Below are 15,517 nucleotides of genomic sequence, written 5' to 3' on the forward strand. Positions count from 1 at the left end.
AACCTGAAACCTGTTTTACTGGTGCTTGATTTGACAAGAACTACCTGGCAGGAGTGCATAGGAGAATCCTAGGTAGGCTAATAAGGTACCATAGTAAACAATAATTCGATCTTTCAAATTTAAATCTTACCATAAACTTCTCAAGGCTAGTCTGTGGTGAGTATAGAAAATGGTTCCTGTGATAGGAGTTAGCTAAGACAGGCTGAGGAAGTTGAAAAAATATCAAGTAAATTTCTGGGAAGAGGAGAAGTTTCAGTTTTCACATAGAAACCAAGGTCAACAGTAGCAAACCTGGTAGAACCCAGATAATACTTCCTAATACAATACAATACTTTGGAATGTGAGCTCTGACCCTTGCCAATTAGTTTACCTGCATCAACTGTACTGATTTGATCCTACGTAATTAGACTCTGAGTAGAGTCTAGCCTACGTTTTAAAATAAACAACCTGATAGCCTTATTCATTCTGACTTTCTTTTAAGCAGTATTTTTTCCTCCTCTAAACGAAATCTTGCTTCATACTCTGGTTTGGAAAACAGATAAGAAAATGACTCAAAATGAAACCAGAGTGACAGAAATAAGATCAGTGTTACCTACAGATTGGAGGGAGGGGGTAGTGGTGGGAGGATAAGGAGGCAAAAAGAGAAAGGCAGGAGGGATTTCAAGGAGAAATGAGGTAAGTTTTGGGGGGGATGGATATATTCATTATCTTGATTGTGGTAATGGTTTCATGGATACACACACATGCCAAAGCTAACAATATTATTTATTTTAAATATGTTGTTTATTACATGTCAATTACACCCCCAATAAGTATTTGCTCATATTCTTGGCTTTCTTACCCAACATGGTATTTCCCCAGCTCCCTAAACTTGGTACCCAGCACTCCATGAAAAGGAGTAGTTTGAAAACTTCTGATTTTTAATATTTCCTTAAATAATGACATGCTTCATTTAGGTCATCAACCAGCATATTTATGTGTCTCCAGAGAAAACATGGTATTGTACTACTCATTATATTGATCTTCATTTTGTTTATAAACCTCATTAGAGCAAAGTTAATGGATGTGGCAAAGTATAAATCTTGGCAAGTTAATAGGAAGAAGAATAAACGTGAGAAGCAAAATAAGTTTTCCACTTGTAATATATATCCAACCATGCCTAGCAGAAGCATTTAACTTTGAATTTATTAAAAAGAAATTTTAAACATCCATATTCTTATAGATTTTCAAGGTTATTTGCTCGTTACAAAAATTCAGAGAAAGCATAAAAATAGATGCTTAAAAATTCTTGGGATATAAGAAATTGTTGATATTCAGGTGTAGGCTTGAGATGTACATGAGATGTAATATAAATTAAAATACTAAGAAAACGCATTTACATATACCTGCTCTGTCCCCTAAAGTACCTTACATTAAGCTAAAAATAATACTAATTGCTAAATTAAATAATTTCACAAAAGTAATAGATGGAAAAATATTAAAATAAGGAAAATAAAATTCTTCCTTAGTAGTGAAGTGCAATAACTCTGTAACCAATAAAATAATCCATATAATTAAATATTAAAAGCAAACAATTTTTTTTTGTCAAATCAGAGTGCTATCATGCAGTAAGAAATATAATGCATACTCACGACTCCCAACATCCTCTACAGAAATCATGTCCACAGGGCATATCCACCGGGTCTTCAAATACAGAAATACTGCACATACAAATGTCACACTGGAGATGAAGAAGAGCAATGATTTAAACAAAGTCATATGTTGAAAAGAGTGCAATACATTCATCTGTCCATTAGTTTAAGGCAAAAATACTAATACAGTTATTATAAAAAGTTAAGTGTTGCAAAATTATAAGGTAAGTTAAAATTAGTGTGCCTACCTTTGATTGAATAACAAATACGTTTACCTCATTATAAATGATTGTGAGATTTACTCTTACACTCCAAATTTATATATTAAATTAATCAATGACTACACACATTTGGAAAAGGAAGTACAAGAAAAAAATCATTACAATCTATTCAGGTCAAGATCAAATTGTCCATTTCAAAATAACTACTTCAATATCATGTCTTTTACCCTATATTCACCCCAGAAAATCTACAAAAACAGAGTAACTGTTTTTTCAATATAGCAACTCAGGATATTCAGAGTAGCAAGTCAAGGATTTCTACCCAAGGAACTCTGCTATAAAACTATGTATTTTCTAAACAATGACTTATTAGAAACAAACATTATAATGTTACAGATGCAAATTATAGAAGTAGGATTCTGTTTTCTAAGAAGGCCTAGATAAAACCTGGAATACTTTCATTTATCACAAATTTTGAGGGCTGACTCATTCAAGAAACTTTAAAATTTCCTATAACTGTATACGAATGTTATGCCAGTGAAAAATGCAGACACAGGCAGTACTGTTTCTCAGTAACATTTTTATGGAAGTTTATCTAGATAACAAACTCCAGAAGCTTTACTAAAACAAACACATAATTATCAACGTAGTATAAATGTTTTGAAGAAAATATAAAATATGTTTTCATATTTTTGGTGTAAAGTGCCTATCACAATCTCAACTTTTAATATTTCAGTATGGTGTGTTTAAAAACTTTAAGCAACTGGAGTTTTTAAGTGGAAATATAGTAGGTGGTTTTCCTACACTCTTCTATGTTTTTTGTTTTGAAATGAGTAAAGAAAACCTTTATTTTTCAGTCTGTAATTCAGAGATCAAAAAAATATTCTGTGATAAGAAATATTTACCACATCGTGAAATAATGGAACCCTTTAAGAAAGGTATAGGATTCAATGACCAGAACATGATAGAGGGTCTATGAAACAATTAAAAAGGTAAACACAAAACTATGGGAAGTACACTGAATACCAAACCATACCAAACTGGTGTCCAGATCCCCAGGAGACAAACTTATTTCATCTGGAGAGGTGACGGAAGAGCGTGTAGTCCTTGGAGTTCTTGGAGAAGGGAGCGTGTCCCAGGCATTACACCCACTTGGTGGTGGAGTTGGCATTTGCACACCTGATCGTTGGCAGCAATTCTCTGGGTTGGACATCCAAGCTTCAAGTAATTTCTCCCTGTCCCAGTCTTTAAGAAAAATGGAATGATTATCTCTCAAAAAACAAACAAACAAACAAACAAACAAAAAAACACAGAAAATTATGGTGTTTTAAGAACTTCATAATAACAAAGGAAAGTGAGGATAAATTAAAGAGATATTTCCTGTGGCCATCCAAGGAAAAAAATACTTATATAAAGTAGTAATTGCAAATAGAATAGTTAGGTATGCTAACTCATCAATATTTTTAAACAGAATTAAAACTTTTATAATCTACCATGGATTACAACCATGTCTACAATACAGTCAACATTTCTAGTCATTTCTACTAATAATCAAAAGAAGTGGCTCACCTCTTTTGGAATTTACTAAATTCTTGTTGCAAGTTAGCTGTTTTACTCTTTCAAGAAAAATACCTAATTTTGCAATTAGCTTCACTGGTACCAAGTTGTAAAATTATTGCATAGCTCACTATAAACATGTCAAAAATGCCAACAATACTTAAAAATCTTTTAATAAAAAGCTTAAAAGCAGAAGGAACTTCTGAAGGGATTATGGCTATAAATAAAGTTTTAGTGAGTTAGATATAAATTCTGTAGTAAGTGAGCTCCAATCTGGCTTACCTAAAAAATATTATCTTCATACTTACTACGAACATTTAAAAAATAACCAAGTGAAGCATGTTATTATAAACTCCAGAGCCATGAAAACCTAATCCTTTAAAATAATAAACTAATATATCCAATTATTTTGCTAGGTATTTTACACACATTATTTCATTTATTCTTCACAACAAACTTTTCAACCATTATTGAGGTGAAGAAACGAACACTCGGGGAAGTTATATAACCTACCCAGGCTCACAAAGATAGTGAGGGATTATTTAACTGATTTCTGTGACTCCAAAGTGCAGCACAATCAAGCGTAGGGTCAAGAGTGGTACAGACTCAATTATTTACTGTAGGCTCATTCTCTATAATTTTATAGTCAAAATATAAATTAGCTGTGGAAATTTTCTATATAAGATTGTTTTCAACCATGTTAAGTCAATGTATATGGTGGTTTAAACAGGATAATTATGACTCAGACATGCAATGAAGATAGAGGGAATGCATTTCTACCTGTATAAACCATATGTGCAAAGGCACAGAAGTATAACAAAGACAGATGTGCGGTTCTGTAAAATTATAGTATATCATGTGGTGGCCAGGGGAGATGAAAAATAACACTAGAAAAAAGGGACCAGAGTACAAAGAGTAAGAAAAATCCAACAACTGAAAAATATTGCACATGAGTACAATCCAGGAAATGTTGCTAAATGGACCTCAGTGTTTTGATAGGTCTTACTTAAAAAGTTAAAATTACTTTTCTTAGGAGAGTATGATTACTTTTCAAAAGTCTCTATTATGTCACTTTAATAAAGGAAAAAAGAACTACTATAATTCATACATAGAGATATGAAATATGGTAAACTTTAGTCTTATCTACTACAAATATTTTTCAGAAAAATTTCTGTTTGGATTCTATCACATCATTTATGTAGCAAATACTTATTGAATGCCTTTTATGTGCCATGCATTGTGTCAGGCAGTAGAAATACAATGGAAGGAAAAACCAGGCACAATTCCTGCCTTCATGGAACTTGTAGTTTAATAAGGAGAAAGACATTAAGGAAAATCAACACATTTAATAAACAATCATCAATGTCAGAAGAGACATGAAGGAGAGAGAGGTAGAGGATCCCAGTCAGGGAGGTCAGAGAAGGTGACTGGGAAAATGGCCTGGAGAGACAGCTGAAGGACAAGAATGATTTACCTAGGTAAAAGGTAGAGGGAAGACATCCTGGACAGATGGTACACAGCATGTTCAAAGACCTTGTAGCAGGAGGGAAGGTGGAATCCTCATGAAATTAAAAAGGTCAATGTAGCCGAAGCATGGAGAATAGAGGGGAAGCACTGTGTGAGATGAGGCTGAAGAAATAGGGGCTGGCCATGCAGGACTTCATTTAATAACATTGTTATCATTAGTTTAGGAGTGAAAGTCAGTGAAAAGTTGGGCATGGGGTTAGGAAGGACAGGTTTTCATGAATACATTTGATAAGATCAGTTTGACTACAGTATGGAAACAAAGAAACAAATGAAGAAATTGGACAGGGCAAGAGTGGAGGGAAGGTTGGGCAGGCTATTGGGTAGTATAAGTGAAAGATGATGGCAGCTGGGGCTAGGTGGTTGGTTGTAAGTGTAGATGAAGATAAAGGCATAAGTTTATAATTTGAGAGGTGAAACTGATAATTTGGTGAAAACAGGATTTTGAGTCTAAAGGAGAGGAAATGCCAAAGTTAGTGTCCAGGTTTACCCAGTCATTTTGTTGGTGCTGCCATCTGTGTAAACAGGGAATACCAGAGAATCAGGCAGAGGTGGAAGAGCATGATTTTTAGTTTTAGACATGATGAGTTTAAGACGTTTTTGAGATATCCTTAGATCTGTTTGTTTATTTGTTTACTAGAGGCCTGGTGCACGAAATTTGTGCACTTGTGGGGTGGGGGGGGTCCCTCAGCCCGGCCTGTGCCCTCTCGCAGTCTGGGAGCAGTGTGGGAGCCCTCAGGGGACGTTTGACTTACGGCTTAGGCCTGCTCCCCAGCCATCAGTCGGACATCCTTAGCGCTGCCGCGGAGGCGGGAGAGGCTCCCGCCACCACTGCTGCACTCACCAGCCATGAGCCCAGCTTCTGGCTGAGCGGCGCTCCCTCTGTGGGAGCACACAGACCCCCAGGAGGCAGCTCCTGTGTTGAGTGTCTGCCCCTGGTGGTCAGTGCACATCATAGCGCTGGTTGTTCCACCGAAACCGGCTCTCTGACATCCCCCGAGGGGTCCCAGATTGCGAGAGATCGCAGGCCAGCCTGAGGGACCCCACCGGTGGACGATTGGGGCCGGGGAGGGACATGGGAGGTTAGCCAGCTGGGGAGGAACCGCGGGAGGGCTCCAGGGCATGTCCAGCCCGTCTCAGTCCCGATCACACGGACCCCAGCAGCAAGCTAACCTACTGGTCAGAGCGTCTGTCCCCTGGTGGTCAGTGCAAGCCATAGCGACTGGTCGACCGGTCAATTGTCTGACCCCTAGTGGTCAGTGCATGTCATAGTGAACAGTTGTGTGGCCTTAGCATATCATTAGCATATTATGCTTTTATTGGTTGAATGGACAACTGGATGACCAGAACTTAGCATATTAGGCTTTTATTACATAGGATTTATTATTTTAAAATTAAATTTATTGAGGTGACATCAGTTAATAAAATCATATAGGTTTCGAGTGTACAACTGTATAACACACCATCTGTATATTGCAATTTGTGCTCAACACCCTAAGCCAAATCTTCCATGCTTTTAAATAGGCAGTTATATATAAGAGTATGCGTGTATAAAAGAGGTCTAGTCCAGAGGGAGAAATCTATACCTATAGAAGCCTTGGGAGAAGATATCATTCTGCAAGAAGGGAGCAGAGTGAGAAGATGTGGACTACCAACATTTAATTGCCTATAAAAGATGATAAGCCTCCAACAACAGAACTTAAAAAGTACTTCAATATAAATTTACTCTAGGCCCAAGCAAAATTAACCTTGGTCTCATATTTTGTAAATTATACTTATTTTCTTATTAGATAGTATTCCATTATATAAGCTACTTTTATTACTGAAGAAATGCTCAGAGAATGACCTTTTGTATTCTTAACAGAGTCCTCCTTAAAATTCAATTACTACTTAGCAAATACTGCCAAACATGTTTGTCTTCTGCTTAATCAAGATCAACTTCATTATGTTGGGACTAAATTTGACAATAGATAATATAATGTTCAAATCTATTTTCCTGTGTAAAGCTGAATGAATGTAACCAAGGTTACAATCTATGAATCTTCCAAACAGTTCAGTTCAATAGCCTGAAACAGAGCCTGTCCTGGTTTTGAGAGCAATTAGAGTAAATTGTAGTTCTGTACACTGTCCACTTTATTCACTAACATCATTTATCTCTGTACTTCTTAATTACCAAATGCCACTGACATTACCTAAACAATATAGAAGAGCTGTCCATTTGAAACCTGCATTAGCCTTTGTTTGATGCCTTAACAGAGGAAAAACATGAAACTCTATCAAAAAAGTTATCACAGAATAGACAAATTATAGGTAGGAAATTAGACATCACTTTATTAAAATTGATCTCTACTATGTGAAAGAAGTAATTTAGAGAGATATCAATGAAGTAAAAATGGAGTTGATCATTTATTTAATAATACTTGATGATATATGTAAGCAAATAGAGATGAAAATGTTTCTTTTAATTACAATAAAATTACTTGTAAAGTTAACCTTAGATTCTATATAATATTGTAACTTACATTATGATACCTTATATTAACTTATGATACCTTATATTAACTTATGTTGTGATACATTATATTATTTAGCTGAATTAGATACCTGGGGCAGAAATGGGTATGATACACAAAAGTGCTACAGTATAGAACAGAAATGTTGTTTACAGTTAAGTGTGGCCATGTATCTGAATTCTGGTCAATGAAATATGTGCAAGCAGTGTCCTATGTCAGGAGTATTACAGGACTGGCTCAAAAATTTCCTACATTTATTTCTCCATGCTCTTTCCCCTTTCTGACTGTCTGGCTGGAATGGAAATAATTCCCAGAATAAACCTTAGATATCCACTTTGTATAAGATGGCAAAGTCTCAATCAATTAGGGTTCTTGAATAAATGTGTGAACAGAATCCCTTTCCCACTTCTAACCATAAAGAGAAATACTTTTGACTATTACATGATTAATAAATGTTTACTGTGTTTGAATTTACACTTTTCTTTCAACAGTTAGCCTACCCTAATACAGCTGTTATGTCATGGCTCCCCACTAATGGACAGCTTCTACTTTTCTGCCAGATTTACAGTATATTTAAATGTACTTTCTGTAATTAAAAGCTCAAAGATATACCTTCTTGTGCTGGGAAACTTATCCTAAAGAAACACAATTTAAGGCAGTCGGTGCTTCTGTACAAGTTTTTATATAAAAACTGTTAAGCATTATTACTGGCTAAAAAGAAAATATTTTATCTTTAAATTTTATTATTTAAAAGCTATTCTGAATTTCATGTTTGACCCTGGTTTAAATTTGTTTCCAAAGGATTTACTTAAAGTTTAGAAAGATGGCAATGAAGAAATGTAATTTTATAATAAAAAGGTGAATTTAAAAATATATATAAATAACACTTCAGCTATACTATCTATTTATTCTATTACTATTTCTGCGGACTTAATCTATGTCAGATATTATAGAAATGAACAAACAAAAACAATAAAAGCGGCCCTCTAAGAGCTCCCAGGTTAATACAGAGGAAAAGCAAATAGATTATCACAATATTCAATTCTAAGTGTATGACTTAGATATGCACAGGATATAACGGGAATAGACAGGAAGGGTCTCAAAGCAGACTTGGGGTCAAATGAGAAGAAAAGGTTTCCTGGAAGAGGTGACTCCTAAAGACAATAAGAGTGGGAAAGTAAAGAAGTGGTGCCCGGCTGGCGTGGCTCAGTGGTTGAGCGTCGACCTATGAATCAGGAGGTCACGGTTCGATTCCCAGTTAGGGCATATGCCCAGGTTGCGGGCTCTATCCCCGGGGGGTGGGGGGACGGGTGTGTGTGCAGGAGGAAGCCCCCCCCAGTCACTGTCATCATTGATCTCTCTCTCCCTCTCCCTTCCTCTCTGAAATAAAAAGACATTAAAAATAAAAAGAAGCGGGGAGATTGACAGCCTCGGTAAAGCAGCCTGGGTCATAGAGATCTACTAGAGAAGCAGCTCTCAACCTGTGGATCACAACCCCTTTGGGGGTCGAACGACCCTTTCACAGGGGTCACCTAAGACCATCGGAAAACACATATATAATTACATATTGTTTTTGTGATTAATCACTATGCTTTAATTATGTTTAATTTGTAATAATGAAAATACATCCTGCATATCAGATATTTACATTACGATTCATAACAGTAGCAAAATTACAGTTATGAAGTAGCAACAAAAATAATTTTATGGTCGGGGGTCACCACAACATGAGGAACTGTATTAAAGGGTCACAGCATTAGGAAGGTTGAGAACCACTGTACTAGAGAGTTTGGATGATCAATCATAAGTCTGTGGAGAGCCAGTGAAGGGTTTTTCAGCAGGGGAGTAAGATGCTTAAATGTGCATTAAAAAAAAAAGTCTAATGGCAAAGGAAAAATTAACAGGATGAAAGAGGAAAGGAAACACTGGAAACTAGGACTTGGGAGACTACAGTTAAATGAAAAATAATGACAGCCTGAATTTAAGTTGATGGCAAAGGGAATAGAAACAGCTAGGGAGTGTGGGAGGAGGATCAGAGATATTTAGGAAGAGAAATAAGACTGTGGCCAAATATAATAGAAATGGAGGAGTCAAGTATGACTTTCAAGTTTTTGGCTACAGTAATTAGATAAATGCTGGTGCCCATGTATTAAGACAGTGGGAAAATGAGTTCAGGGTAAACATCTTGAGAATGAGGAGAAAATGTTAAATAGGCATTTAGAAATACAGCTTTGAATACCTGATTAAGTCAGGTTGTAGATATATTCTTTACTGTTCAGATGGTATTTGAAACTTTTGGTTTCATTAGATAAATGTGTACAGCAATTTAGGCTTGTTTATAACACACTTTTTTATGCCTTACCCTCACCTAATGACTTGAACTCTCTGGAATTAATCCTAGGAATCTCAGTTGGTTTCCCAGGAAATTCTTATTTACTCTAAAATTTTACAGTCACTGGCTATAAAGTGAAAAAGAGTGTCAAGTACAGAACCCCAGGAAATATCAATATTAAAGGTAGCAATTCTGGAGGGTTATATACCAAATTATTTATGGTAGTGATCAAAAGATAATAAAATATGGAGTTTTAAATTTTCTTCTGATCAAATGATTATATCAAAAAAATTTGAAGTTAACAGTCTATTTTAGTATAGGTTAAAGATTTATAGTTAAAATAGACAGGTAAGCCTCAAAATGGCTGGACTATAGTAGCCATTTACCTTTCTCTTTTTAAAAATTATTTCTAAATCAGAAAAAAATTGTCTTTGGGACCAAGCAAAATGTTAAATAACAAATGTGCAATGAAAGGGTCCATATCTAGCTCAGCATGTGACAACTCCCAGAATGGTTATGCTAAGTGTCAAGCTGAGTACTTTTCCTAAGTAAAATGAGTAATTCCTTCAAAACAAACCTTAAGAGGGGATAGTATAGTCTTGCGTTGACTCTAAAATTTTGCTTTGTGCATTTCATGGTGAGAAACAACTTTTACATACAATAAAGTGATAATACTAATAACACAACTGTCAAATGTTTAATTAACCAGTAAAATGTTAAAACCAGGACTAGGACTATGGATTACAATGCTCAACTCTGCTCAAATCAGTCACATTTCTAAAATCAGACAACCTATAGGTTGATTTAGTAGCTTGATTTTTAAATAGAAATTTCCTATTTCTCCTCTGTGATTTACAGCCAGTTTATACTTCAATACAAAATATTATGAAGATACTGAGTACTGTACAGTAACCACTGCCCAAAGAACAACTCAGGCTTGTATAACAAACTATTTTGTTCTGTATTAAAATAATAAAATAGCCATCTTTTAACTCTGAAAAGCTTCAAAAGGCACCCATATGATTAGAAGCATGACATTTGTTTCATTACCATGAGCTCGAAGTAAAGCTTCAGCAGTAAACAGTGGAGCTTGGAGCATGTCTGCAGTTTCCACAATAAGCATATCCTTCAATCTACGAAGATCCTGAGGCCTTAATCCTTCATATGGCTTTGAAAAGAAGGAAAAAGAAGTTAAATTGTCTATTATACTCTTAGGAAGTTCAAAATGCCTATAAACAAATAAAAGATTATTATTTATTTCAGTTTCAGTTTGGTTATGTAAGTTCAAAAGGTTCTGTATGCTACACCACTATTTCAAACTACTCTTTCCCAGGTCTTTTTAAACTGAAAAATGAATGCCAGGGCTCATGCACCTTATCATTTTAAAATAAAAGTATCATAATATAATGACAAGACCATTTTGAAAATGTGGATAATACAAAAAAGAATAAAAAAACACATTGAGCAATCATGATTATGGTTCTCAAGTATTTTTATCCAGTTTTGTTGCAAATCAATTATAAATATAATAGAGGCCCGGTGCACAAAAATTTGTGCACTTGAGGGGGTCCCTCAGCCTGGCCTGTGCCCTCTCGCAGTCTGGGACCCCTTGGGGGATGACCACTTGCTGGTTTAGGTCCGCTTCCCAGGGGATCGGGCATAAGCTGGCAGTCAGACATCACTCTGGCAGTCCGGGAGCCCTCGGGGGATGTCCACTTGCCAGTGGGGAGCAGGCCTAAGCTGCAGTCGGACATCCTAAGCGCTGCTGAGGAGGCGGGAGAGGCTCCTACCACCACCACTGTACTGGCAGCCATCAGCTTGGCTTGTGGCTGAGCAGAGCTCCCCCTGTGGGAGTGCACTGACCACCAGGGGGCAGCTCCTGCATTGAGCGTCTGCCCCCTGGTGGTCAGTGTGTGTCATAGTGACCAGTCATTCCCAGTCTTTCTGCTGTTAGGGTCAGTTTGCATATTACCCTTTTACTATATAGGATAGAGGCCTGGTGCACGGGTGGGGGCCGGCTGGTTTGCCCTGAAGGGTGTCCTGGATCAGGGTGGGGGGGCTGATGGCTGTTTTCAGGCTGGCCACACCCCTTTAGGGTGGCGGTTCCCCACTGGGGTGCCTGGCCAGTCTGGGTGAGGGGCTGATGGCTGTTTTCAGGCTGGCCACACCCCTTTAGGGTGGCGGTTCCCCACTGGGGTGCCTGGCCAGTCTGGGTGAGGGGCTGAGGGCCGTTTTCAGGCTAGCCAAGCCCCTGGCGACAGAAGCTCCCAACCTTCCTTTTTTTTATTCTGGGATTTATTTACCTTCTATAATTGAAACTTTGTTGCCTTCTGTGGAGCTCAGAGCCGGCTCCTGCTCGCTCCAGCTCCATGGCCACGGCCGGCTGAAAGCAGGTATCTGGGTTTATTTACCTTCTATAATTGAAACTTTGTTGCTTTGAGTGGAGCTCAGAGCCAGCCAGGAAGCTTGGCTTCCTCCATCACTGGAGCAACCAAGCCTCCAGCTCGCTGCTGGCCGCCATCTTGGTTGGTTTAATTTGCATACAGTCGCTCTGATTGGCTGGTGGGCATGGCTTAAGGCATAGCGAAGGTATGGTCAATTTGTATGTTTGTCTTTTATTAGTGTAGATGTGTTAATTTAATCAGTTTTAATCACGAAATCACCAAACATTTACACTTATTAATATCCAATTTAGACTGCTAGTGGGATTATATAATACCTATTAATTAATTTGGAGAGAAGTAATTATGCTATACTATTCAGACTTTTTACCCATAAACATTATTTCAATATGTTTATTTGAGTGTTCATTAATGTTCCTTAGTTTTCATATAGATGATATATCTCAAGTTTTTTGTTCTTTTGCTATCTTTCATCTTTTTTTAAACAGAGAACATATAAAGAATAAAATCACATGTCTTACTATTCAAACAATTGATAACATTTTTCTTACTTGTTTCAAGTCCCTTTAAAAACAAAATGAAACAAAAGAAGCAAAACCTCATAATCTGTGACATGTTTTCCTATTACATTTCCCTAATTTCCCTCATCCTTGCCTATGATAATCACTAACTATGAATTTGATTGATAGCTGTTATAATATTATGGCATAACATTATATATATATCACTCCAGTGGTCGGCAAACTCATTAGTCAACAGAGCCAAATATCAACAGTACTTCTTCAAAATAGACTCGCCCAGGCCAAAAACCGACTTCTGCGCATGGGCCACGAAGTTTCAATCGCACTGTACGCGCGCCTGCACGTGGTATTTTGTGGAAGAGCCACACTCAAGGGGCCAAAGAGCTGCATGTAGCTCGCGAGCCGCAGTTTGCCGACCACAGCACCAGGCAATCTGCTTAATTTTATTCAGTACTGTGTTTGCATTATTAATACTGATACACATATTTCAATCCTTTAAACAGTTTTAAGCTTGCTACATGCAATATGCATAGAACTAAAGGCCATAGCTTAAAAAGCAGTATAAATTCCCAAGTACTTATCAGAATAACAACCATTGAGGATGTCCTCTAGTAGCATATATCACAGTCTCGAGAGCTTTGAGTGGTTAGCAAAACTCATCCATTGCAATTGGCTTACAGATATTTTGGAAATAGATATTGTCTTTATTTCTTGCTTTGTTTTTTTGGTACCATGTAAACCATTTCATCAATTCTCAGTTAACCCTGTATGACTGGGACTCTATAAACCAGGGATAATTTCTCAGTTGACATGTTTCTTTTCTTTCTTTTTTTTTTAATTCTTTATTGTTGAAATATTACATATGACCCCTTTTTCCCCCATTGTCCTCTCCTAGCCCATCCCTGCCCCCCAGCCCAGGTCTTCTCCCCCGTTTCTTACTTCTTAGATGTCTTCTGGCAGGAACACATATATAGCCATGCATGTATTAATGACAGAAAAGAGTAATAGACTTGACTGTATAAATATCTGCCAAGTTTTAAACATAAAAATTGTATTACTTTTAAATCTAGCAAAGTGTCCAGGGCTAATAAGAGACAATACTCAATATTGGAAAGGTTTCAGTGAGATTGCCCTCTGCTGCCCTGTGGGTAAAAATAAAAATTGGTATATCGTTTAACAACCAAGCATGTATTATGAATCTTTAAACCAATTATCTTTGACCCAAGTATTTTACTTGTAGAAATCTATCCTAAGGTATAACCATAAATATGGGGAAAATTGTAGTCATTTGCAATGTTTGTTATAAAAGTGACAGAATGCAAGTAACCCAAATGTACATTAAAGAACATATAGGACATCTACAAGTTAGAATAGTCTGTAGTCATTCAAGATGATTGGCATGATGAGTTTGTAAATATCAAGAAAGATTAAGGGGATTGTTAAGGGTGGGAAAAAAAGGAGACATATGTAATACTCTTTGTAATACTTTAAGCAATAAAACAATTAAAAAAAAAAAAGAAAGAAAGATTAAGGGAATCTCTGCCTGGGTAGCTCAGTTGGTTACAGCATCGTCCCATATTTTGGGTTTGATCCCCACTCAGGGCACATATAAGAAGTAATCAATGAATGCATAAATAAGTGGAACAACAAATTGATGTTTCTTTCTCTCTCTCTCTCCCCTCTACCCCCTCAAATCAATAATAATAATAAAAAAATAGAAGTGCTAAGGAGGGAAAAACTTTAAGATATAAAATACCATTCCAGTGATGAAAAATGGAAGACAATCCTGCACCATGTTACAAGGATTATTTCTAAGTGGTAGAACAATAAACATTTCATTCTGCTTTTTATACAGAACATGTTTCGTAGGAAAAAATTAATTAAAAAATAAAAGATAAATCACTGGAGATGTTAGAGTTTTCAACAGTGGCAGAGCACACACTCAGTCTGCAGTGCTATTCATTTTTAAAAAATATATATTTTATTGATTTTTTACAGAGAGGAAGGGAGAGGGATAGAGAGTTAGAAACATGGATGAGAGAGAAACATCCATCAGCTGCCTCCTTCCTGCACACCCCCTAATGGGGATGTGCCCGCAACCAAGGTACATGCCCTTGGCCAGAATCGAACCTGCGACCATTCAGTCCACAGGCCAACACTCTATCCCCTGAGCCAAACCGGTTAGGGCATTTTAAAAATAGTGAAAACTTATGCTAAATGCATTTCGTATGACCCTGCATTAAGAGCCTACTGCACCTATGTATGTGTTCACGTATACTGCCATGAGCCTCTACATATACAGATCCTATATAATACAGAGGTAATATGTAAATTAAGCCTCACACCATCACAAGATGGCTGTGCCCACAGCAGAGGCGGGGTTGCTAAAACACAAGATGGCTGGGCCCACAGTGGAGGTGGGGTTCCCATAACGAGTCTTAACGAGCAATCAGAAGGGACCTGAGGCTGCATGGCACTGGACGGCGGGGGGGGGGGGGGGGCAACGACACCTCAGGCTGCACCCCCCACCCAGTGGGACTTGACGGGGGACCTCAGGCCATCATGCCACCTGCCATGGCACTGGGCCGGGGGATCTCAGGCTGTGCCCCTGCCCAGCAGGGCTTGACGGGGGACCTCAGGCCGCACCCCCAGCCCTGGACCGGGGGAACCTCAGGCCACGTTCCCTGCACGGGTGAACCTCAGGCTGCACCCCCCACCCAGCTGGGCTTGACAGGGGACCTCAAAGCATGCTCCCCGCCCCAGCCCAGGCCGGGGGACCTCAGGCCGCGCCCCCCCTCCCCAGCGCCAGGCTGGGG

General features: G+C 37.8%; 1 protein-coding gene across 5 annotated transcripts in view; it reads right to left on the reverse strand.

Moving 5' to 3' along the window:
• Nucleotides 1–15,517, reverse strand: part of ANKIB1 (ankyrin repeat and IBR domain containing 1) — a 120,676-nt gene that overhangs the window by 41,972 nt on the left and 63,187 nt on the right. For all 5 annotated transcript variants that reach the window (XM_005876095.2, XM_014547563.1, XM_014547562.1 and 2 more), the window contains 3 exons: nucleotides 10,829–10,946; nucleotides 2,889–3,097; nucleotides 1,632–1,720 (listed from right to left, as the gene is read on the reverse strand). In XM_005876095.2, coding sequence (XP_005876157.1) covers nucleotides 1,632–1,720; nucleotides 2,889–3,097; nucleotides 10,829–10,946 — 416 coding nt within the window. The remainder of the gene's footprint in view (nucleotides 1–1,631; nucleotides 1,721–2,888; nucleotides 3,098–10,828; nucleotides 10,947–15,517) is intronic.

The sequence above is a fragment of the Myotis brandtii genome, unplaced genomic scaffold (genome assembly GCF_000412655.1).
Source record: "Myotis brandtii unplaced genomic scaffold, ASM41265v1 scaffold48, whole genome shotgun sequence".
In the NCBI taxonomy this organism is placed as follows: Eukaryota; Metazoa; Chordata; class Mammalia; order Chiroptera; family Vespertilionidae; genus Myotis; species Myotis brandtii.